At 46.7% G+C, this 25,472-nt stretch overlaps 2 protein-coding genes and 1 long non-coding RNA gene across 3 annotated transcripts; 2 read left to right on the plus strand and 1 right to left on the minus strand.

The window, feature by feature from the left end:
• The first annotated feature begins 4,340 nt into the window (after positions 1 to 4,340).
• LOC141026393 (uncharacterized) lies at positions 4,341 to 7,700 on the plus strand. Its single transcript, XR_012188462.1, has 2 exons — positions 4,341 to 5,306; positions 7,417 to 7,700. It is a non-coding gene; the product is annotated as an uncharacterized lncRNA (long non-coding RNA).
• Positions 7,701 to 18,939: 11,239 nt separating this feature from the next.
• LOC109773002 (uncharacterized) lies at positions 18,940 to 20,368 on the plus strand. The gene has a single exon (XM_040392627.3). The coding sequence runs from the start codon at positions 19,040 to 19,042 to the stop codon at positions 20,228 to 20,230; it is 1,191 nt and encodes a 396-aa protein (XP_040248561.1). The 5' UTR covers positions 18,940 to 19,039; the 3' UTR covers positions 20,231 to 20,368.
• A 461-nt stretch (positions 20,369 to 20,829) lies between these two features.
• LOC109773003 (uncharacterized) lies at positions 20,830 to 25,404 on the minus strand. The gene is made up of 3 exons (XM_020331711.4): positions 25,062 to 25,404; positions 21,862 to 23,335; positions 20,830 to 21,110 (listed from the first exon to the last, which is right to left on the minus strand). The coding sequence occupies exon 2, from the start codon at positions 23,233 to 23,235 to the stop codon at positions 21,901 to 21,903; it is 1,335 nt and encodes a 444-aa protein (XP_020187300.1). The 5' UTR covers positions 23,236 to 23,335; positions 25,062 to 25,404; the 3' UTR covers positions 20,830 to 21,110; positions 21,862 to 21,900.
• Positions 25,405 to 25,472: the final 68 nt, after the last annotated feature.

Genomic DNA, 25,472 nt, shown 5'->3' on the forward strand with positions numbered 1-25,472 from the left:
TATTACCATCTGTTATGTTGAGAATGTCATGGGAATGCCCCACCTCTTAAGGATTCTTGTTATAGTATTACTTCTCGCCATCTTCGTTCATTTCTTGGTCCCCGTGTTGATTCGAATCGGAATACCGACAATTGAACTTTGAGGTGTGAATTCAAAACTTCTAGCAACCCTAATGCTTTGAAGTAAATGATCGATAGTTTCATTCTAATTCTTTTGTTCATTAAGTCACCATTCTAACATTGTTCGTGCGACCCAGCCATATTTCGGGTGCACCTGTCAACCAATGTTTAATTGTGGATGTTTTCCTCGAACATACATCATTATATCATTTGATCTAACAATTGTTATCTCCTTGTTCACATAATTGTGGAAATCCATCTTTTGTTAATCTCGATAAATTGTCGCTGAGACCATCAGCCACCTCCTCATCCTATCATTGGCTTGATGATGAACTCTTGTTTTGGAACTTGCTTCCATAGTTCATTTCCCGAGAATCTTACAATGTCATCCCGTCAAATTGTGTTGCACCTTTGCTTCTCAGACATCCTGAGTATGAGGTATCCTGACACCAATCAGATCTGAAACTCGGTCAGATATGATGGTTGGAACATTTTCCAAGAATTATAACATTGGTCTCTAAATAACCCGGTAAGGTGGTGTCTTTGCTTAGCACCCCTGGCCAGAGGACCTATTGTTGTAGTATATGTATCCTTTTATCAAGGTTAGCCATTCTTCCATGAGGAAATTGTAAGACTTATTCTATAAGTTGTTCCTGATGGATCCTTTGTTTTTCCAAAGTCTGATCTTCACCTGTTGGCCATGTCAATGCTATCTCGAAGCATGTCTATGGTACTCCAATTTTCAACAAGAACATTTGAAGCCCAATGTTAAATGTTTCCTTCTCAATTATCCAAACACCGCTGTATGGGTAATGTCATGAAATTTCTCTCCCCTTACCTAAAGAGTTTTCTACATTATATCCTGTCATGGATATCGTGCTCTGCTTGTCCTTGGGAAGGATATACCCCTGAAATATGTGTTTAAACACATTTTCCTTTCCATTGTTCTGTTTAATCTGGAAATCACATTTTCCTTTCCATGGTTTTGTTTGACCTTTCTTGGGAATTGTATGATCTAAGTAGAAATAATTCCCAACATATGCAAACACCTCGATGTACAACTCTGTCAGTGAGATCCTGTTACTGTTGTTGATGACATTCCGGTAGCCACCAATGGACGAGAACTTTGCCTATTGGACCGCCTCGTTCAATGAGCAGGAAAATGGTTCTCTTCATCCCTCGCCCTTGGTACCGACGTGGCGGACATAATTGATAGGCTATCCTCTGACATGCCTTGTTATCATGACTGTGCAAAATATCACCGCCCTTTCTACTTTTAACCCACATGCTGGGCCCATAACCCACAGGTCCCAGGATCGAAACCTGACTGTCCTGTATACCCCTATCTTCAAAGTTATTCCTCATGATTGGCTTCTTATGAAGATCACCAGCCACCTTACTAGAGATGATCTAATCTGGTATCAGACGCGATACTTATTTTCGTTGCTCTGGACCCCTTCACTTTGTTTCAGGCATCGAACGATTGCCTACCCGCTCGAAACATCTCATGGTACTTACTTACTTTGCTCTCGATATTGTCTTAAGTTTCCATTCGAGAGTTACTTTCCGCCACCATCCCCGATGTTATCAACCAGATAGCTGACCTTTCAGAGGTCCGTTTTTCCGAAGTTACCCCTTGTCCTTCATACGTACAATGAAGACTCCGAAGAAAGGATGACGACTTCATCATGATGACCCGAAGCCGAGGTATGAAGACATCAACATTACGGATCGACCACTTAAAGAAGAGCAACCAAGACCGAGAAGGCTCGTTAGAATTTCGCGACCAAATCCCTTCCCCCTTACTTCCCCTCTTAAATCTCGGGACGAGATATCTTGTAGTGGAGGAGAATTGTGACGCCAGGATAATTAGACTACAGTAAAACTCTGCTAATGATGCCACGTCACCTTTGTTACTGTTGCTAATCTCTCGTTAGTTCAAAACCGATTCAAATTCAAATTTGAAATTAAGTCAAACGATAAAAGTTTTCAAACATTAAAACAAAAATGTTCGGTTTGTGCCCAATATTACATAGTTAATTTGGTGAAGAAAACACATGCTTAGAAAATGCATAAATATTTTAAATTGAATTAAAACAGAAAAGGGAAATAAATAAAAGAAACAGGAAAAAAACTAACAAAAAAAAGGAAAAGAAAAGCAATCACCCCCACCACTTGGCTCCGGCCTAGCAGGCCACCGGCCCAACTGGGCCACGACCCACCAGGCCGGCCCAACCGGCCCACCCCTCGCTTCCCCTTATCCCCCATAACCCTAGCCCACCACCCGCAGCACCTCCCACTCCTCCCCCACGATCCCCACGCTCATCTTCTCCTACCCCCGATCCAGATCGGGATCGGGGCACTCCCCCCCGACGCCGCCGCCCGGTGCCGCCCCGGCCCCGTCGCCGGACATCGCCTCGCCCTCGTCCATCGCCGCCCGGACTTCCTCACCGGCCTGCTTCATCTCCGTCGCGACGTCCCCATCCCCCCACCACGAGCCCCGCTGCCTAGTCCCTTACTTCCCCTCGTGAGCCCCCCCTCTCCTCGTCTCTCGCTCGTCCCTACATCGCCGCGCCCCGCCCCGCCCGGCGTGCCCCCGCGCGCGCATGCCCGAACCTTGCCTCGCTCTGCCGCTTCACTCGCCGCGGCCTCGTCCCGCGCAGGCGCGCGCCAGCGCCCGCCGCGGCCACCACTCAGGTCGCTCGTCGCGCTCACCGCGGCCCTGCCGCGCCCGCACCTCCCTCGCCCTGCTCCGCCTTGCCGCCCGCTTCCCCTGCTGCTCCCCGGTCACCGCCCGTCGCCGCCGCCCCTGGCTTCTGCTGTTGTGCGCCCCCGCCCGCCCCGCCGCTCCGGCCGCCCCTGGCCATCGGTTTCCCCCACGGCGCCTTGCCGCACCCGCCGGCCCTCGCATTGCCCCACGCCCTCGCCCGCTTCTGCCGTGGCCGCACCGGCTCCGCCCGACAGTGGCCCCGCCGCGGCCTCGCCGCTGCCATCTCCGGTGCCTGGCGTCGGCACCCCCTCCGCACCCGCTGATCGTCACCCGGGTCTGGCACCTGCAACGCCCGCCCCGCTAGTCCCCTGGCCCTATGACATGGGGGGCCCACGCCCCTCGAACGTTTAAAAAAAGAATTATAAAAATATAAATAAATAAATAAGTAATAATTAAAATGAATAAATAATTAATTAACTAATCAATTAATGAATTAATTAAGTTAATTAATCCTGTTTAATTAATCTAATTAACTAGTTAGTTTGATTAAACTGTAATTATATTAGTTAAACCCTAACTAGACTAAACAGTCAATGACGAACGGGACCCACACGTCAGTTGACCAGTCAACTCCTCTGTTGACTGCTGACGTCATGCTGACGTCAGCATGTACTGTTCTGGATATTGTTGAATTAAAATGATTAAATAAATGCTAAAATTAAATTAAATCTTTTAAAATTAATATGAAATAAACCGTAGCTCGGATGGAAAAACTTTGTACATGAAAGTTGCTCAGAACGACAAGACGAATCCGAATACGCAGCCCGTTCGTCCGCCACGTGCCCCTAGCATAGCAAACACGCAACTTTCCCCCTCCGGTTCATATGTCCGAAAACGCGAAACACCGGGGATACTTTCCCGGATGTTTCCCCCTTCGTCGGTATCACCTCCTACCACATTAGGGCACATCTAGCACCGCTCATTGTCATGTCTTGCATCGTCATGCTTATGTTTGCATTATATTTATTGTTTCTTCCCCCCTCTTCTCTCGTTAGACACCGAGACCGACGCCGCTGCTACCCAGTACGACTACGGTGTTGACGACCCCTCCTTCTTGCCAGAGCAACCAGGCAAGCCCCCGTTGATCACCAGATATCGCCTATTCCTTCTCTCTATTGCTTGCATTAGAGTAGTGTAGCATGTTACTGCTTTCGGTTAATCCTATTCTCATGCATAGCCTGTCATTGTTGCTACAGTTGTTACCCTTACCTGCTATCCTACTGCTTAGTATATGTGACGCCCCGAGACCGACGCTCCAGACGCCTTCCATGTTTTCGTGTGCGCCGTGTGTTTTATTTGTGTGTTGCATTCATCATTGCATCATCGCCTTGCATCCGTCATTGTTTTTCAAACATGCATCCGATCGTAGTTGCCGCGTCCCCCCCTTGCTTCCGCTGACCCTTCCGAGACCAACCTCGTTCTTCGTTTTCCCTCTTGCTTAAACTGGAGTCCCTCTTTGCACAGTGCATCGCCCCCTCGCGCGCGTCCGAAATTTGTTCCGAACCCGAACCGGACTTTCGTTACCGTTGGGTCCGGATCATCCCCTAACATCTACAAAATATCTCCGTTTTCTTATTTGGACTCCCTATCTAATTTTCTCGACCGCCCGATTACGATCGGACGGACCGAGTAACCCCTCCCCAATCCCCTACCTACTTAAATAGACCAACCCTAAATTCTAGGGGATTTGTCCCTGCCACCCCCGCCGCACTCATCTCCCACCTCGGGATCTCCTCCCAACAAGCCACCACCGAGACTTCCAAATCCATCGAACCCAACCTCCTCTGCCTCGTCCCCGCGCGCCTACAATCCGTCTGCCGAGACCCCGAGCAGGAGCGCTCGCTTCGTCTCCTCCGCCCGCTGGCCGCACCTCTCCTCCTTCCGTGCGCCTCACCTCGCGGAGTCCAGCCGCCGGACCAGCAGCGCCGCCCCGGCGCACCATGACGCCGGGCGCCAGCAGGAACCGAGCGCCCCCGAGCCCAGTCCCCGTGCTGCCTCTCCAGCCGCCGCCGACCTCCTTCGCCTCGTCCGCGGCGCCCGAGCACCGCCTGGAGCCGCGACTCCCGTCGGACCTCCTCACTGCCTGAGGCTGCTACCTCCCCGTCGTCTTCCTCTGCAGTCCGGCCGCCACCTCGCCGGAGTACGTCGTCCGCGTCGCCGCCTCGCTTCATCTCCGCCACGATCCGGTGCCATCGACCACCCCCGCGCCTCTGCCGCCCCGCCATGTTCCTGGAGCCACGGCGCCCGCTCGTCCTCTGCTTCGGGCGACAGGGAGATGCGCCTCCCCTGCCTCGCGCGTTGACCGAGCGCAGTGCCAGCGTGGCCAGCCTCCCAAGGCCCAAGCCAGCCGGCCTGCTGCCTCCAAGTTCCAGCGCTCCCTGCCCGGCCTCCTCCTCACCGACTGGGCTTAGCCCATGGTGAGCCACCCCAAGCCCAGCTCCCCAGCAGATTTCGGCCCGATCTGTTTTTTTTTACAGATCTGTGATTTTAGACATTATCCAGGAGTTACAGTTTTACAGAAAACCCCCTGTTGTTCATGCATTAATAATTAATTAACCGTGCATCTTTTGTAAATAATTTATATATGTAAATTGCTCAGAAATTTGTGTAGTTTAATATTATGCCACTTTCACCCATGTTAAAATTGTTTAAAATGTTGTTTGATTAATTTTGCTCAAATAACATGCTAAATGCTTTAATTCATAACTAAATAACCGTAACTCGGATTTTAATAAACTTCATATGTAAATGGGGTAGAAAAATGCCTAGTTTATCATGGTGCACTTCATTTTGCTGTTTAACAACATTAAAATTGCGTTTATGGCAGAACAGTACCAATCCCAAAATATGCATATGAGGTTTTCCGGTATTGTCGTTTGTTATTCCCGGTCTCTTTTAAACTTGCCTTCATAGGTCGTTTAATTATGCTTCACCCCTTGCCATGGTTAACAACATTTAATATTGTTGGTTACTTAAACAAGAGCGAACTAAATAATTAAATGTGGTGTTTCGTCAATATGCAACTCGTTGCATATTGAGCTCCACTTAACTTGTAGTATTGTTTGTTGCACTTTGCCATGGCATGCATATTTAAACCGGACATGCATCATACTTGTTTGTGCATCATGCCATGTGTATGTGGTGGTTGTTTACTATGTTGTTTGTTTCTTTCCGGGTTGCTTCTCTCGTTAGCTTCGGTATCTTTCCGGAGTTGTGAGGATTCGTTCGACTACGTCCGTTTGTCTTCTTCATCGACTCGTTCTTCTTCCTTGCGGGATCTCGGGCAAGATGACCACCCCTCGAAATCACTTCTATCTTTGCTTTGCTAGTTGCTCTTTCTATTGCCATGCTGCGCTACCTACCACTTGCTATTTTCATGCCTCCCAAATCGCCATGAACCTCTAACCTTTGTCACCCTTCCTAGCGAACCGTTGTTTGGCTATGTTACCGCTTTTGCTCAGCCCCTCTTATAGCATTGCTAGATTCAGGTGAAGATGAAGATTGCTCCATGTTGGATTATGTTTATGTTGGGATATCACAATATCTCTTATTTAATTAATGCATCTATATACTTGGTAAAGGGTGGAAGGCTCGGCCTTATGCCTGGTGTTTTGTTCCACTCTTGCCGCCCTAGTTTCCGTCATATCGGGGTTATGTTCCTTGATTTTTGCGTTCCTTACGCGGTTGGGTGATTTATGGGACCCCCTGACAGTTCGCTTTGAATAAAACTCCTCCAGCAAGGCCCAACCTTGGTTTTACCATTTGACTACCTAAGCCTTTTTCCCTTGGGTTCTGCAGACTCAAGGGTCATCTTTATTTAAACCCCCGGGCCAGTGTTCCTCTGAGTGCTGGTCCAAACTAGAGCCCTTTGCAGCGCCACCTCGGGGAAACTTGAGGTCTGGTTTTAGTTGTACGGACTGCTCATCCGGTGTGCCCTGAGAACGAGATATGTGCAGCTCCTATCGGGATTTGTCGGCACATTCGGGTGGTCTTGCTGGTCTTGTTTTACCATTGTCGAAATGTCTTGTAAACCGGGATTCCGAGACTGATCGGGTCTTCCCGGGAGAAGGAATATCCTTCGTTGACCGTGAGAGCTTATAATGGGCTAAGTTGGGACACCCCTGCAGGGTATAAACTTTCGAGAGCCGTGCCCGCGGTTATGTGGCAGATGGGAATTTGTTAATATCCGGTTGTAGAGAACTTGACACTTGACCTTAATTAAAACGCATCAACCGCGTGTGTAGCCGTGATGGTCTCTTCTCGGCGGAGTCCGGGAAGTGAACACGGTTTCTGGGTTATGTTTGACGTAAGTAGGAGTTCAGGATCACTTCTTGATCATTGCTAGCTTCACGACCGATCCGTTGCTTCTCTTCTCGCTCTTGTTTGCGTATGTTTAGCCACCATACTTGCTTAGTGCTTGCTGCAGCTCCACCTCACTACACCATCCTTTCCTATAAGCTTAAATAGTCTTGATCTCGCGGGTGTGACATTGCTGAGTCCTCGTGACTCACAGACACTTCCAAACAGTTGCAGGTGCCGATGAGACCAGTGCAGGTGACGCAACTGAGCTCAAGTGGGAGCTCGATGAACATCTTGTCCGTTGTGTTGTTTCTTTTCTTGTTGATCAGTAGTGGAGCCCAGTTGAGACGATCAGGGATCTAGCAGTTGGGTTGTCTTCTTTTCTTTTGGTTCCGTAGTCGGACCTATGTGTGTATCTTGAATGATGTATGATTTAATTATGTATTGTGTGAAGTGGCGATTGTAAGCCAACTCTTTATCCCATTCTTGTTCATTACATGGGATTGTGTGAAGATGACCCTTCTTGCGACAAAACCACAATGCGGTTATGCCTCTAAGTCGTGCCTCGACACGTGGGAGATATAGCCGCATCGTGGGCGTTACAGTATAGGATGCTAGTGTTCCATCAGTGGCCCTACACTCTTGTCCGTCTGCCATGCTATACTACTGGGCCGTGATCACTCGGGAGGTGGTCACGGGCATATGCTATATACTTTATACTTTTACATTACTTATGATACTGTTCGGAGATGAGGGCTGAAGGGGCAGGTGGCTCCATCCCGGTAGAGGTGGGCTTGGGTTCCCGACGGCCACCGACTGTTACTTTGTGGAGGAGCGACAGGGCAGGTTGAGACCACCTAGGAGAGAGGTGGGCCTGGCCCTGGTCGGCGTTCGCGGATACTTAACACGCTTAACGAGATCTTGGTATTTGATCTGAGTCTGGCCACTGGCCTATACGCACTAACCAACTATGCGGGAACAGTTATGGGCACTCGGCGTCGTGGTATCAGCCGAAGCTCTTTTTGACGTCAGCGACTGAGCGGCGCGCGCCGCATTGGACCGTAAGCTCGCGCTTGTATTAAGGGGGCTAGGTCTGCTTCCGGCCGCGTACGCAACGTGCAGGTGTGCAATGGGCGATGGGCCCAGACCCCTGCGCGCATAGGATTTAGACCGCGTGCTGACCTCTCTGTTGAGCCTAGGTGGGGCTGCGGCGTGTTGATCTTCCGAGGCCGGGCATGACCCAGGAAAGTGTGTCCGGCCAAATGGGATCGAGCGTGTTGGGAAATGTGGTGCACCCCTGCAGGGAAGTTTATCTATTCGAATAGCCGTGATCTTCGGTAACAGGACGACTTGGAGTTGTACCTTGACCTTATGACAACTAGAACCGGATACTTAATAAAACACACCCTTCCAAGTGCCAGATATAACCCGGTGGTCGCTCTCACACAGGGCGACGAGGGGAGGATCGCCGGGTAGGAGTATGCTATACGATGCTACTTGGTGAACTTACCATCTACTCTCTTCTACATGCTGCAAGATGGAGGTTGCCAGAAGCGTAGTCTTCGGTAGGATTAGCTATCCCCCTCTTATTCTGGCATTCTGCAGTTCAGTCCACCGATATAGCCCCTTTACACAGATACCCATGCATATGTAGTGTAGATCCTTGCTTGCGAGTACTTTGGATGAGTACTCACGGTTGCTTTCCCCCCTTTTCCCCCTTTCCTTTCTTCCTGGTTGTCGCAACCAGATGCTGGAGCCCAGGAGCCAGACGCCACCGTCGACGACGACTCCTACTACACCGGAGGTGCCTACTACTATGTGCAGCCCGCTGACGACGACCAGGAGTAGTTAGGAGGATCCCAGGCAGGAGGCATGTGCCTCTTTCGATCTGTATACCAGTTTGTGCTAGCCATCTTATGGCAACTTGTTTAACTTATGTCTGTACTCAGATATTGTTGCTTCCGCTGACTCGTCTATGATCGAGCACTTGTATTCGAGCCCTCGAGGCCCCTGGCTTGTTTTATGATGCTTGTATGACTTATTTTATTTTTAGAGTTGTGTTGTGATATCTTCCCATGAGTCCCTGATCTTGATCGTACACGTTTGCGTGTATGATTAGTGTACGGTCAAATCGGGGGCGTCACAATGAGAGCCTGATTTCTTGCACTATTCTCTTTGTTACTCTTATAAGCTGCTGAAAGGCCAAGAGTCCCCCTGGTCGCACCGATAAAAACGCCACTCCTGCAAAGGATGCCGTTATGCGCATAGGGAGAAACAAAATCTTGATGATATCCCTAAGAAAACGGGCACGATCTCCACCTTGATGGGACGCGCCAGTAGAAAGCCGCCTCGGGCCACAATTTGGATCCAAGGTTATCTTCCTCGAGGAAATTGTCCTCAACGTAGAAGACCAGTTCGGGGGCTACTAACGGTGTCATGGACTAGGGGGTACGAACCTAGTCGGCCCAGGCTCCTCGGATGGGCCAGTGGGCCTTCATTCTTCCCAAGATGGACTCCGGAAGTTGCACGATGGGGCGTGATCAGGACTGCATCTGTCAAAGGCTTCTCGTACACTCCAAGAATTCTCTTGCCACCTCCATGCCAAGATACCGACCTTGTAACCCTAGATACCCTGCCTGGCGTGTATATAAGCCGGAGGGTTTAGCCCGTAGAGGGGACATCAACGCAATTTCATTCACCTAGCCCTAGGGTTAGTACACATCTCACGATCTCGAGTAGATCAACTATGTACTTGATACATCTTCATCAATATAAACAAGAGCAGGACGTAGGGTTTTACCTCCATCAAGAGGGCCCGAACCTGGATAAAAGATCGTCTCTTTGTTCCTTTTACCATCTATCCGAGATCCACAACTCGGGACCCCCTACCCCGAGGTCTGCCAGTTTTTACACCGACAACCACCATCATTGCATATGCAACACCCCTCCTTCCTTCCCCAACAAGACTGAGCTCATGCTCGAGGCCATGACCACAAGAAATGCAATGCGGTGACTTTCTGCAACAAGACATCTGTTACAAAAAAAATCGCAACAAGAGTTTTGTTGCAAAAAAAACTAAAAAATATTCTGCAACATGACATGTATGCAAAAAAATCTGCAACATAACCTTTGTCAAAAAAAAAATTCTACAACAAGACCTATGTTGCAAAAGGTTCCTCAGAACACGACTTTTGTTGCAGAAGTGACAACAGAGCTTAATCGGGAGATTCCGTCAGATCATACGGCTCATAGACGGCGGATCTTTTAAAAAGGTCTGCAGTCTGACGTGTAGCATGGCCCTAATTGTAACTAGTGTTTCTCAGTTACCATGGTGACATTTTTTCGAAAAGGGGGAAGGCCATGGCCTGTGCATCATCATGATGCACATAACCATCTTTATTAAACAAAAGCAAATAGGTCCAAAAAGTACATAGTATCAACTAACACGAAAAACCAAAAAGAAAACACCACAACCAGTGGGTACTGTTTCGAGTAGAGAACGAGAGACAATCGACAAGGATGTAAAGTGAACAGTTGTCTTTATTGATGATGGGATTACACATATATATAGCCCCCGAAGGGGTGCGTCCGAAGGGACATGAGACAACCGCCTCAATTAGGAAAAGCAGGGATTAAAAGGATTAATTAAATCCTAACACTCCCCCTAATCCATGCTTGTTAGTGTAAGTATCATCATCTTGAAAAAGCTCCTCCAAAAACCCTGTGGGAAAAATATGAGGAGATAGGTGTTTGATATGTTGCTAAAACTCCTTCAAACCCAGTGGGAAAAATAAGGAAAAAATGGCACAACATATAATGGTCATTGTCTCTTTTAACTCAATACGAGAAAACTCATAGATTTTAGAGGACAATAAATATGTCATATATACTTTCCCAAAAACCCCGGCGGGGAAAACAGAAAGCATGACATATGATCTCATGTTGATATTACCTCATTAAAAACCTTTATGAGAACCTGTAAAGTAAACTCATGAAGGGAAAAAGAGTATAATATGATGCATTGAATAGGAACAATTCAGGAAGATACTCCCCCTGATTCTTGCAAAATTCAAAGCCGTCACATACCAAAACATAGAAGTTGGTAGAGACCCGCTGAACAAATCAGTCGCATGATTTGACTTGCAAGATATGCAATATAGTGATATTGCTTATTATGTAACCTGTTTGCATCCGGGCAACACAAGAAACATTATCGTTGAGATAATGGTTGGTGAATGTAGCCATGAGGTCTGTTTAGAAGACTCTTCATGAGGGGGCTACCACACCTAGTAGGAACACTAAACTTGTCTACGATCTAACATAGTGGGGATCCGATCGATGTATCCAATGATATCGGTGTTCACACTTTCTGTGAAACTGAAAAACCAGGACAAGATGTTTGATGCCTTGGAGATATCGAAAGATATTCTTGAGTACCAACCAATTGTGTTTGGTGGATCCAATGGCATTATGGAACGTTGAGTCCCAATATCTCATTTCCGCCATCTCTTGGTCTAAATAGATCTTTCTCTACATCAAGAGAATGAACTACCATGAGAGTTATGGATGGATAAGATTTGTCCACAATGAATTTCTCCAATATATTTTGGATATAGACAACATAGTATACCATAATGCATGAATGAAGGTGCTCAAGTTGTAGTAACGAGCGGTGTTTTGGTTTACCCAAATCCTTCATTTAGACTCCGTCATTAGCTGATTACATGTGTCGTCATTGCAGACATACAAACATGGATAATCATCTTTGCAGGAGTAATCCTTTTGTATAAGGAACTCACTACGTCGGTTGTACCATATGTACCGACCACAATAAGTCGTATGGTGACTTACTAGTTTTACACAATGTATGTTGCATTTTGTATTTCGATTCAGAATTGAGATTCCATCGGAAATCAATCATATATGTCTGAATCTAGTGATCCACATGGATATGTAATCACTACATCTATCAACTGCAGAGATAGATGATTTTGAACTGCTAATGATATAAGGTATCGGAATGAGATTCCACCTCTGAAGAATAGTTGGGTATCTGCGTGAACCCTTGTGCTACAATACTTGCTCTTTGTTTCACCACCTCGTTATTCTCAATTCTGTTTCCAGAAGAAAACTGGTGTAGGTATTGCTTATGAATATCTTCCCATTATTGAGCAAGATCATTTCTACCTAGATTATACCCTTTGCTTGAGTTCAGTCCGAGTGTTGTTCACACTTTGCCATGGCCATGGTCTTTGGATCTGAATCACTTGAAAGGTTTTTTCAATCTAGTTGAGAAATGTATGTCGACAATTGTAGACTTCGGTTATATGTTTCTCCAGAATCTATATATCAATATATAGTTGATGGAAATATCGTTACCCATAGTGACTGCTCGCGATTTCCCAATGCGATTGAGTCGGGTATTCGATGTCCCAGTCATTTTGTGCACTATGACCTGGGTTGGTGGAGGTTTCCCGTCCACTGGGTGTATACTTCCCATCAGGTGTCTGTCAACGTGAAGTTGACTTGCATTTACTGATTCACAGGCCTTGATATCCTTGCTCGCGAGAAGCTGAATCCTGATGTACTATTGTCGTACTTCTCCCCCTATTGCTTTGAACGGGGAGTTGAGTGGTTTTAGTTGGTACCTCCATTCTTTCCGACATATTTTTCAGGGTTGTAGGATTGTATGACACCTTTATAGTCAGTAAATGAATCTGGCATGTTATTTGCAATGTGTTGCAAATCTTCTGAACGCATGGTTCAGATCTTTGAGTACGTGGATTTGAGGCAGAAATGTGTTGAACATTCCACTAATTTCCTGGCATTCTTTATGGTACTTGAAATCTCCCCCTAATGCCTGGAAATGTTCCTCATTGAATTAGCATACTGGCCTTGAATAACTCCCCATGCGAAGGGCTTGAGGTATGGACGGAAATACAGTTATTCCTCACATAGATCCCAACTATATGTTGAGGGGCCAATGATGTATGCCGGGTGGTGATATCGGTATGCAACCGAATTACCGCAGATAGGAAATACTTGGTAGATATCCACATATCAAAGATAGAGGGGAATAATATTATGCAGTTTTGTCATGAGCGTGTAAAACTGAATGACTCCAACATAAAGTTGGCAAGTTGCAATTCCAAAGTAAAGATAATGCAATGAGCTTAACTCTTTGGATAGGATTCTACCAAACCATTTTGAGTCTAGACCTTAGGACAAATTGCTAAACTTCAATCCGAGGGCCATAGAGAAGGCACTCAAGGAGAATTCTGCAATGCTATCCATTCGATTTGCTTGAAATCGATGTCAGGATAATGAGCCAAGGATTTCATGTGAATAAAGCACACACTTAAGACCATCATGTAGATATGTCTTTTAGAACCATGGAATACCTGAATAGTCTAGTCAATGGATGGGAAGAGCCACTTACCTCAACTTGATGCATTCAAGGAGTCTGAGTGGTTCAGGGTAGACTTTAAGGTGTGCGAGCCTTAAAATTAGCTTCCCGTGTCACTTGTAGTGCACATAAAATCCAAATGGTGTTAGAATTTAGCATCATAATAATCATAAACTATTGGAATTGCTGATAGTTTCGGTTTCAACCCAATGTCTCGATGACCAAGGCGAGTATGCCAAGTTTTTCATGTACAAGACATTTTGGAAAACTATCTTGGACGCAACATGTGCTACGGGTTTTGTAGTATGTGTAGTACAATCCAGATGATACATAGAGAATGTGCTTGCCATATCCATTGCATATGGTAAAGAGAAGTTATTTCTCTTTGTTGTCATCATAAGTTTCGCTATGGAAACTATTTTAACGGATACCTCCATAGTTTAGTAGGGTACGAGTTAAACCTGAGAAGCAATAAAGCATCCCGACGTTACTCGAGTACCCACAGGGATAGTAAATATGACTCGAGTTGAGTCAACAAATACCTCATCGCGTCTAGCGATTCTAAAATATCTCCTTTCTCTCAATGAGAGTGGAAACATTGGACTTCCCTCAGTATAGAGTTTGTGGTGCATGTGTCCACAAGGCACATATCATTTTTCATCGGATTGACTCCCGTAGAAATCTATATATAGACATGAAGATTCTCAATATGAAAATCATTGTCAGATATATAGAATACATACAAATGTATTTGTATCAAAGTGTTGATACAATATATTGTGATATACAATATATGATGACAACAATACTTATGTTGTTGTTACGACATCGTAAATGGACATTAATTATATTAACCACTCAGGAGATTGAAAGACTATTCATAGTAGGGATGGCAATGGGTACCCATTACCCGCATACCCTGCGGGTAAAAACCCTATTAGGGCAAGGGTATGGGTCAAAAAAATACCCATGGGTATATAAATAGGAAAATTTTATACCCATCGGGTACAGTGGGTACGGGTATGGTTTAGTATAACCCATACCCATGCACCCATGTACCCGCATATATTCTGACAAACAGGCCTTATATATTATGTATTCACATATTAAACATATTACATGTGCATAAATCCCACATCCCTAAAAAGACCTCATTATGCATTCATGTTAGGCCGCCGCTCCACAATAGCTAGCCCACAAACTAGTATGCATTGTTGTCATGATGTGTTGCTGTTTATAAATTATTATTATAAGTTGTTGTTTATGACTATGTAATGCTCAAATTGATGTGTTGCAAATCTGGGTAATTTTACCCGCGGGTACCCATTTACCCTAATGGGTGAAGGGTATGGGAAAAAAATTATATCCATCAACGGGTATGGGTACGGGTCATGGGTAAGGTTTGAGATGACGGGTAAGGGTATGGGGTGGCTCCACCCATACCCAAACCCTGCGGGTGCCATCCCTGATTCATAGTCTCCAAACATGTCGGTTGAGGCACATTCAACCATCACATTCTCAGTGCCCATAGGGTCCCGTCACAGCTGGTGATATCGGATTAAAGGTTGAAGTAAGATTCAAACCTTTGCCCTTGAGGTTCATTGTATCCCAGGAATTGCTGTTACAGAATAACCAGATGCATAGACCTGAATCGATATAATGCCTTATGCTGTATAAGACATTTTTTTTCTGTTAGCGGTGTGATTCCGACCAGAGGTTAATCATGTGGTCCTGGATTGCACACACTATTCCACGAGACACAAGAGCGATCATGATGTCCATGGCCCAGATAGGGCAGTGGTGGCCACTGAGGGCGAAAGCCTCAAATTCTATAGCCATATGTTACCTCTATGGGTAAACCAGAGATAATTAATTTAAACCTCTATGGGTAAATTAAAGACCATCATGGTTGATGTTGTAATGAACTTAGCAAAATCAATCAGTATTTCAAGAAGTTATCTTGAAACCATCAATGTGAATCTCAAATTGTTAAGTATGACACCTTGAAGATAATCTCCAAAAATGGAGTGGGTCTCGCAGCATAGGGAGTATAATCTGACGAAATCAGTAGATACTCACTCACAATGCCTTATGTCATGACTTAATAAAATGCGTGGGAGAGCACTTTGTAAAGCAACCATAGTGTCGAAACGACAAGATGTGGGCTTTACCAGGAATCATCGATAATCTGCATAGGCAGTAGATCCATGACTTCCTTGTGATCCCAAGCATCAATTTGACGAAATCACTTTGAATTTTGCATCTGTATTTGCAAGGAATTGAAAATCTCAATTGCAAATAGAAGTATTAATCTCGACATGTGTTTCACATGGAAATAAATACATCATAGATATATTCCGGAATACATCGCACTCAACGGAGAAATAGTACTGCAGAGGTACTGCAAGAGATGAGAAAATCTCAATCGCAATGAGATTGTTTTGCGAGAAAAAATTTCTCAATCGCAAATCAACATTATTGTGCGAGAAAAATTTAATCTCAGTCGTAAAACAATGTCGTTGTATCGGTAAAGAACATGCTAGGCATTAACAACCATGTATCTTTGGAAATTTTAAAATTCAACAGAAGATGATTTGAATGCAGATGTGGCCTCAACATGACAAATGCTAATAAATAGCAATAGTTGTTGGAGCACTAATCTGCTAAAAAACTAAAAATACGAGCAATTAAGCAAATAATGCAAATTAGCATGAGCACCTGGCGGCCCAACCGCATGCAAATAGAACACGTAGGGCAGCCCAGCCAGGTGCAGCCTGATCAACCGAATGGATAAGGAAGAGTAGACAGGGATATCCACAGAAGGAGTAGATTCGATCCCCAATCCACACGACCAAGACCGGAGGGACTCCAGCCGCGCTCTTCCTCGGAGGCACCTACGGCCGGTCGCCCGCATCACGGGCGACGGGAGGAACTCCAACCGCGCTATTCATCGTCAGAGGAGTCCCCGGGTAGGCGGATGCCAGGCATTGCCCGAGCGCTGTGAAGGCGGAGGTCACGAGGCGCCGGCGAGTGCCTGTGTGCGGCGAGGACGCCACGGCGGCGCGGGCCGGGCGCGCGCGAGGGCGGCCACGGCCTGACGCAGGGGCCCGGCCACGGGTGTGGCGCGGCCGCGGCCGGGCAGCGGGGGGCGCTTGGCGCGACTGCATCAACATCGACGACTGCGGCGTCGGAGGAGCCGCTCATGCCGGAGGGCGACCCTGTAGAGGGCCAGCGCCGCCGATCTGTGCGGATGCGCGTTTCCGTCGTGGGACGCGAAGCCGGTGGTTCTGGTCGCCCAGTCCAGAGCGGGGTCGAGGCCAGACGCTGATGGCAAGATGACGATGAGCGCCACCACCAGTTCAGCGAAGATGGTAATGAAGTGAGGCATCGTACCTTGATTCACGTTCTATAAAGAGAAATTTGGATCGACGGATGCCAATGCCCTTGTTCCTCATTATTTCGTACACTTCCTGCAAGGAATCGCTCTTGAAGAATTATTTTAGAGATCGAGAGATTCATGTCGTTGCCATGCATGATGCAAGGCTGCCGCTTGGAAGCGTTTCCGCCGGGCTGAGGCCGTCCAATTAACGAGCGCTGCCGTAGACGGAGAACGGCACACAGATGGATTCGCTCCGCCGGGAGCGTGCTGATAACGTGTTTCGAGTAGAGAACGAGAGACAATCGACAAGGATGTAAAGTGAACAGTTGTCTTTATTGATGATGGGATTACACATATATATAGCTGCCGAAGGGGTGCGTCCGAAGGGACATGAGACAACCGCCTCAATTAGGAAAAGCAGGGATTAAAAGGATTAATTAAATCCTAACAGGTACAATAGAAAGATTACATGACTTAACCACATAACCTATTATTGACATGTCAACGAAACTAGTTGAATAGTGCCTGTGCAACCATTTTCAGACGGTTGCACCCAAAGTCCATGAGCTCCCTAGCGTCCCACGCTGAAGTGATAACCACATATGGATCAATTCGGTGGCTCTGAAGATAACCGGAAAAATTTAATAGAGCGAGACCTGTTAAAGCAACAGTCATTCTAGCAATTCCAAATTAATAGAAGATGACATGATAATTGTAACTAGTGTTGTGTTGCAGGAAAAGGTAAATCATACTTCCTTTGTAAATTAATATAAGATTTTTTATAGTGATTTAAAAGATTTTATATTAGTTTACAGAGGGAGTACATCGCAAGAAGCTATGTTAAGGAGATGCCGTGGATTCCCCTGTCCGAGAGGCAACGTTAAGATCAGTCCTAGCCCGTTACCTCCACGTGAGCAGGTGCTGCTAGGGATTTGGTTACCGGGTGAAAAATAAGGTTACCACCTGCTAACTATGAATCTCGGAACCCCATGAGAAACCGCCTTACCGAGTGAAATATCTTGAATTTTTGAATTAGAATGAATTGTAACTGAATTTTGTTTGGATTCAAATATTATTTAAAAAATCCATACGGTATCTGGAATCTCGATGCCCCGAGAGATTTTTTTTTTTGCATCCGAAATCCAAAACCTTGGGTGCTGTTCTCATCCACTTGTGCATACGATCGAGTTGGTTTGAATTTTTTGTCGTTTAATCATCAGTATAATAATTGTTGAATGAAGCTCCATGTCCCTTTCTTCGCGGGGAAGGATAAAAACTTTTCTTTGTTTTTAAGATAGCTCACCAGTCACCACCCAATTTTCCTAAGAAAAACATATTCTCCATTGACATATGTTTCCAAAAATCTCGCGAGGAACCTTGCCTTTATTTTGTTTGGAGGGTTTTTTTTTCAAAGTGCGACACCATCTTTATGCAGAAAACCACAATAATTTCCATAGAAAAATACCAAAAATTGTGCCAGAATTTAAGATTTTAAGTGAAAAACTGAACACTCTGAAGTCGTGCCACCATTTTTTCACAAGTTATACATACTTGAAGTGAGATAAAATTAGGATGCGAATTTTGATCCAGTTACGCTACGCGGCCGGCCGACGACGCATGGAGTTGGGCTTGCTTGGCTGCCACGATGACATGCACACCAAGCAAGCAAGCATTCCTTCTTCACCTCCATAGCTTAGCTTCCCTCGCTTCAAACCCATAAATTTAGATCCCAAAACCTTTCCTCACCCAAGAGCAAGAGGCCATGCATGACTCCATGGATGTACGAAGCTAGTACTAGCTTGCAAGCTAATTAAGCTACACTTCTTCCTACCAACACGTATGCATCCATGGCGATCTCCTCCTTCCACCTCTCTCCTCACACACCAAGCTTCGAATCAACCAAACGTTCCATCCGTCACCTACGTCGTATATATACACGGCGCATCATGACACCCTTCTCATCTCATCTCTCACCTCTCGATCATCACAGAGCCACCACCATCCATCCACAGAGCTAGCTAGCATCTCACTCGCAGGCCATCACGATTCCTTCCCTACGCTTCCTCATGGCCGCCACCGGCACCAGCCAGCAGCAGCCGGCGGCGGCGTCGGTGGACCCCAAGTTCGAGTGGGCGGAGAAGGCCGGCACCTACGTGCTCCGCCTCACACTGACGGGCTTCAAGAAGGAGGACTTCCGGGTGCAGGTGGACGGTGCCGGGAGGCTCACCGTGCGCGGCACCAGGCCGGGCGCCTCCCTCCACAAGGTCTTCCAGCTGCCCGCAACCGCCAGCCTCGACGACATCGCCGGCCGCTTCGAGGCCGGCGTGCTCACGCTCACCGTGCCCAAGCGCGCCGGCACGGCCCCACCGACGAGCATCGAGGAAGTCAAGAAGAGTAAACCTGCTGCCGCCAAGGAGGAGAACGCCAAGCCGACGCCACCCGCACAGGTCGACGGCGCCAAGAGCATGCCCGCCAAGCCGACGCCACCCACAGAGGTCGACGGCGACAAGAAGATGCCCAGGGAGGAGGGTGCTGCCAAGCTGACGCCACAAGCGGAGGTCGATGGCGCCAAGAAGATGTCCAAGGAGGAGGGTGCCGCCAAGCCACCGCCGCCGCCAGCCTCCCACCAGCTGCCATCCAAGGACGGCGGGGCTGGAAAGAAGGAGACCAAGGGCGCCAAGCAGCCGGCTGCCAGGGACGACGGCGGCGAGAAGAAGGAAGCCGTCGTTGGCACTGAGCCCAAGGAGAGCACGCTCGGCAGGACGACACGTCAGGTCGCGGAGCATGTTCACCGCATGGAGGAGGAGAGCAGACGCAAGCAAATTGAGCATAAGCCGGCGCCGGCGGCGAAGAAGGAAGAAGACGTGAAGCCCAAGGCACCCCAGCCAGCAGCAGCCACGGCGACACCGGAGAAGCCAGCGCCGAAGGCAGAGGTTGCCAACGGCGAGAAGGCCAAGGCGGCGGTTGATCCGGAGAGCCTGGTGGAGACGACGAGGCGGCGCGGCAAGGAAGAGAGGGCCAAGGCTGCTGCCGCGGCGACGGCCATAGAAGGAAAAGCGGAAAAGGCGAAGAAGGCGGTGGCGTCGACATGCACGGCCTGGAAGGAGCGCATCGCCGGGGAGCTCAAGGGGCTGACGGACATGAAGTGGGCGGACAACGCGGTGGAGACGGCGAGGAAGAACAAGGAGGTGGTCGCCATCGGCGTCGCCGCCTTCTCCATCGGCTTCCTCGTCTCCCAGAAGCTCTTCAGGAAGTGAGCAACAATGCATATGTAACATGCACGGACAGTGGGTAAATATGTACTGAACACAAGGAACATGTAAAAGATATGTGTGCAAGTAAAGTGTGTACATAGAGACAACCAAAGCTGGCTGAAGATTGATGTACAAGATATACCTTCAGTTATTTTCAAAATAAAATAAAATGAAAAACACCTTCAGTTTGTTCTAGGGTAGTAAACCATATGTGTAGGCTTATATGTGGTGCTTTTATTCACACACAAAATAAAATCATACGGTAAATAGTGTGTTTCTCATGGCCATGAATGGCTTCTCCAGCCGAGTACCAAGTTTTCAAAAGTCACACACTTGGAGAAATTAAATTCACCTGGTTGAACTAAGCATGGTCGGAGGATATCTAAAGGTCCCAAAATTAAATTCCTGCTCTTTTCTAGGGGACGGAAACAATACAACTGTTATATGTTGTCATCCAAATTTCACCCACACACACACTGATATACATCAGCAGCATATGGATGATACCTTCACACAGTTCAATTAAGTTTCCAACTGCTTGGTCCCAAAAGGTACGACGAAATGCTAGTCTGAGTGAATCTAGAAAATGTGACAGTCTGAACCTTAAGATTGTTTTCAAACTTCCATGTGAATTTTGGTTGTCCGGCACACATTTATTATATGTTCACCATAACCGAAGAAAACCGTCACTGAAAGAGCTGAGGAACTAGTTATCACCATAAGGTGACATGCTTACTGCAAGCCTGGTAGTACAACAAATGTTTACAACAGCAACAACAACGAGAGGCAACTAGAAGATCACTCGACAATGTCCAACGGGTCTCGAGTTGGTCTTCAGGGTTTTTCTTGAACAGCCATATTCTTGTCAAAAGCCACCTTCGACCTGAAACATTGTAAAGGAATGACATCAGGCATGCAAAACCCAGGTACACCATAATCTGCTAATATGACATATGGTTTATTGTCTGTAGTCTGTATCTAATCTGCTACTCCCTCCGTCCGAAAAAACTTGTCCCTCAAATGGACGGAGGGAGTATTCGATAATTATGTACCACCCAGTTACACCATGTAAATGACAGTCATTATGGATATTGTTAGTGTAAATCACTCGCAAGTAGGTGAACTAGCTGACACTTCTTATTTATGCAAAACCCTTAATGTTATACTAATACATTCTCTTATTTATGCAAAACCCTTAGGCCTTGTTTGATACTAGGGTTTTTGAGGGGATTGGTGGGGATAATCCCCACAGGGATTGGGTGAAACCCCAACCTTCACCCAATCCCTTCAAATCCCCATTTATCCCCAATCCACTAGGTAGGGGCAGTGTATTCGGTATTGAGAAAAATGCACTAGAGTTTGGGGATTTGTGGGGAAATGTGAGGATAAAACATGTCAAATACACTAGAACCAAATGGTGTTTTGGGATATGTGGGGATTTAGGGGTTTGACCGTGATAATCCCCACCAATTCCCTAAAATACACTAGTACCAAACAAGGCCTTAATGTACACCTGCAAAGACATCTCGCGGATCACAAATATTGCCTTGACTAAAATATGACACTGACAAATGTTGTTTTCCACAGAATGTGAAAGCTATTAAAAAAAGAATATCCAGAACATTCATGCTTACCATACTGCAAACCAAAGCTTTTGACTGATCCAACATAAATCATTCATGGTCTGGATTGCCTTTTAGCTTAAGCTCAACTTCTAGCTCCTTGTGCTTTAGCTGAAGTTCCAAACGCTTGTTCTCGAGCATCATTTCTTCATTCTCCGATTCCATCCTTTCAATTTCCCTGTCCTTCTTCCTCTTGAATCTCTCCCACTTTAGACGTTGCTCTGTGACTTCCAGTTCCTGTGCTTCAATCTGCAACCGACGTTTCCGAAGCTCTATTGCTTGGGAAGCCAGTTCCTTCCGCACAACAGACAGGTTGGTTCCATCCGTAAAACCCTTGTTGATATCCAATGCGATGCCATGGGGATCCAAACTCCCACTACCATCATTCGAGCTTGAGGTGAGAAAACCCGCATCACCATGATCCAATGCATGACACATCCTTTTATTCATGGAAGGATCCCTCATACTGTGATGAACTGCTTGATGCTCTTCGTCATGATCCTCGTAATCAGAATCTGCACTGTGGTCATCTTCTTCAGCATCTCCACTTGCATCCCTCCTTTGATCATGCTCCTCTTTACATCTAAGAGCAACCTGTAGTGAGTGCTGAAGTGCAAGATCTTCAGGTAAATTCACACGGTTGTTGTTATGATAGGAACACATCATCTCATAGAACAAATGCTTAGAGTTCAATATCTTTCTTGCATCTTCTTTCATCTTATCGGAAAGATTATTCATGCAATCAAGGAGTGCTGGATTATCCACAACATTGCAAGCAGTACCACGACCAAGGATATCCGTAAGCCTTTTGTATCTCTTGTTGAGGTCATTGAACTTATCCTCGCACTGCTGCGGTGACACGTTGCAGCCTCTTTCACCCATGACCTTTGATATTGCTTTCCATTTGCCCTTCTTCTGCATTACTGTAATGTTCCTCCTCCCACCGCCCAAATCCGCCCCAGGATCCTCCCCCGTGTAAGATGCTGCGGTAATCAAAAGCTTAACCATCGAACCAGTCCACTTCATCCGATGCCATGCTGAGCCTTTCTTGCCCTTGCCACTCTGGGCATCAGTAGCATCCTCGGTCATATCATGCTCCTCGTCATCACTGATGGAGTTCTTTATGAGATGGTTGTGCTGCTGCTGCTGCTGCTGCTGCTGGTGATCCTTCTTTCCATGTTCTACAAACTGAAATCCGGATCCGGGGTTATCATGTTCTGTAGCCCGGTTGATAGGCATTGTGAAACTCCCTGGCATCTGAGATTGGCTGAATAGATGTTTTCCTGAGCTTGGAGCATGCATTTGCATGGAGTTACCATGTACATTCAAACTACCATAAGGAGTTCCTTGCGTCGTGTTTCCAGGAGGTAGGTTACTGCGGTCCATTTTCCCAAAATAATCACCCAGGCAGTTGTACTTCTTGTGAATACCATACAAAAGGTACAGGAGGTGCCACAGGTCTTCACTTCAATATCACAATATCGCCCTGCATAGTAATTTGGACAAATTATCAAAAGCCCTGCACATGCATATTTGCACATCTGTATACTTCTCAATGTTGTCACAACCAAATAGTTAACTGACTAGCTAACTATTGCAAGAAACAAATGAAAAGGCTACCATGTTAGATATGTCAAGGCACTAACAACCTACAGAACAAAAAGGTTATAAATATCATAATATAAGATGATAGGTTTAAAACATAACCATAACATTGTCCGTCATAAGCTGCTGCGGTGAATTGAGTTTGGGGCAGACAGCCTGTATGTCTGACGCATATTCAAATATGATACCGCATACAAAAAAAAAATAGTGTTTTAGTGACAAAAAACAGGACAGCTGTTATCTCACTGACAATTAAACCTTTCTTGTATGCATTCACCACATCTGGATGATAGCTTCACTGTGTCCTATGAAGTTCAATATGCTAGTCAGAACCTACAAATGTGGCAGTCTGAAGCTAAAGATTGTTTACAAACTTCCCTGTGAATTTTTACTTGTCTGGCATGTTTATTATGTCCATAGGCATAGATGAGACGGACAAATAAACACAGATGGATTTAGGTGCCATCCAACGGTCTATATCACTGCAATAAAGGCTGCTACACGTGATTTCTCGATAATTAAATGTGGAGGCTCAATGGAGCTTCTGATTTGCAAATATACATACAAGATATTAACTTAAGCATGCAAGGTAAATCCCAGCAGTTCATCAAAAAGGGATTGGAAAGGGGGGAGAATGCAAACATTACAATAAAAACACTGATAAGTCATGATGCTTACAACCAAATAATTGTACAGATGTAGACGTAGCTACATCTCCTCTATTTATGACACATAACCTAGACTGTTTGAAGTTTTGGCTCATAAACTGTGGCATGCTCTTTCAACGGGAGAAGATGAAATTACTGAAAGAAGAGAATTGCAATATATAGGAAAACTGCTGTTTGGCGACAGGGCAATAAGTTCAGTTAAGCCAGCAAAACTACATCAAACCGTAGCATAACCATAGTGGAAGGCAAAGCCAGCTGAGGTGGAACCAATGTTCAGGATATCGTTAACTTGTAGCTGCTCGGTCGGGTGGAGTAGGGATTAATCGGCGAGTCAGCCTATTGACTGAATTTACATGCTTAGTATTCGGCTACAAATTTCCATTCCGCTCTCTTTGCAAAATGGGATTGCATAAGTCCCTATGTATATGCCAAAACTTGTCATGAGTGCCAGAAGGTGGGGATAGTCTCACAAGACAAGGGTCCCAAACAAAAACAAAAGTGATTTGATCAAGGAGGATATCGTCTCAATTATCTTGCAGGAGATTACTTATTCTTATTACTCTTTGTTAAGTACTACTTACTACAAGAATTTGAACCCCCCTCACTACCCTCCCAGTCCCAGAGAGGCATAAATCCCACACACCCCGGCTGTCGCGCCGTCAAGCCAAGCATACCCTCCCGGCCTCCCTCTTGCCCCCACCGAGCATCAGGCCAGCCGGGCATACCAGCTCCCCTGTAACCCTAGACCTACACCCACTTTACCGTGTCCATCCTATACTCTCTACCGCATGTCTGCTACACCTTGTATCTAGTCTACTCAGCGATGGACCTGCAGCTACAGGGACAGACGTCTATAAATCAAACTGGTGGAAATCAAGGTCGCTGAGCGATGCGGCACCACAGTAAAGCTGCTGCTGCTGCTGCTGCTGCTGCTCTTACCGTCCACGGTGACGGCCGGCTCCCTCCTCCCGCTTCCGCCCCGAGGCCTGCTCGCCGCGGAAAGCTACTATGGCAGCGGAGCCTCCGCCCTTCTCCCCGGACGCCGACGGCCGGCGTCCTTGAGCGCGCGGCCGGCCACTCCGCGGCGGCGGCACGGCGGTAGATCGGATGGCGTGGATGGGGGTGGTGGAGGGTGGGAGGGAGAACTGCGGGCGGGCGGGCGGGCGGCGGAGGAGGATTCCGGCGCCGGCGAGGGATTGGGGATCGGCGGCGTTGGGGTGGGGGAGACGAAGGAGAGTGGGGCCCCCGTGTGTTTTGTTTTCTCCGTTCGGGCCAAGCTCCATGTGAGACGGAATATGCGCCGAAGCAGCAGTGTTAGGTGGGCTTGGGCCGGACATGAAGATGCGGCCC

This window comes from Aegilops tauschii, chromosome 1, assembly GCF_002575655.3.
Source record: "Aegilops tauschii subsp. strangulata cultivar AL8/78 chromosome 1, Aet v6.0, whole genome shotgun sequence".
Lineage (NCBI taxonomy): Eukaryota > Viridiplantae > Streptophyta > Magnoliopsida > Poales > Poaceae > Aegilops > Aegilops tauschii.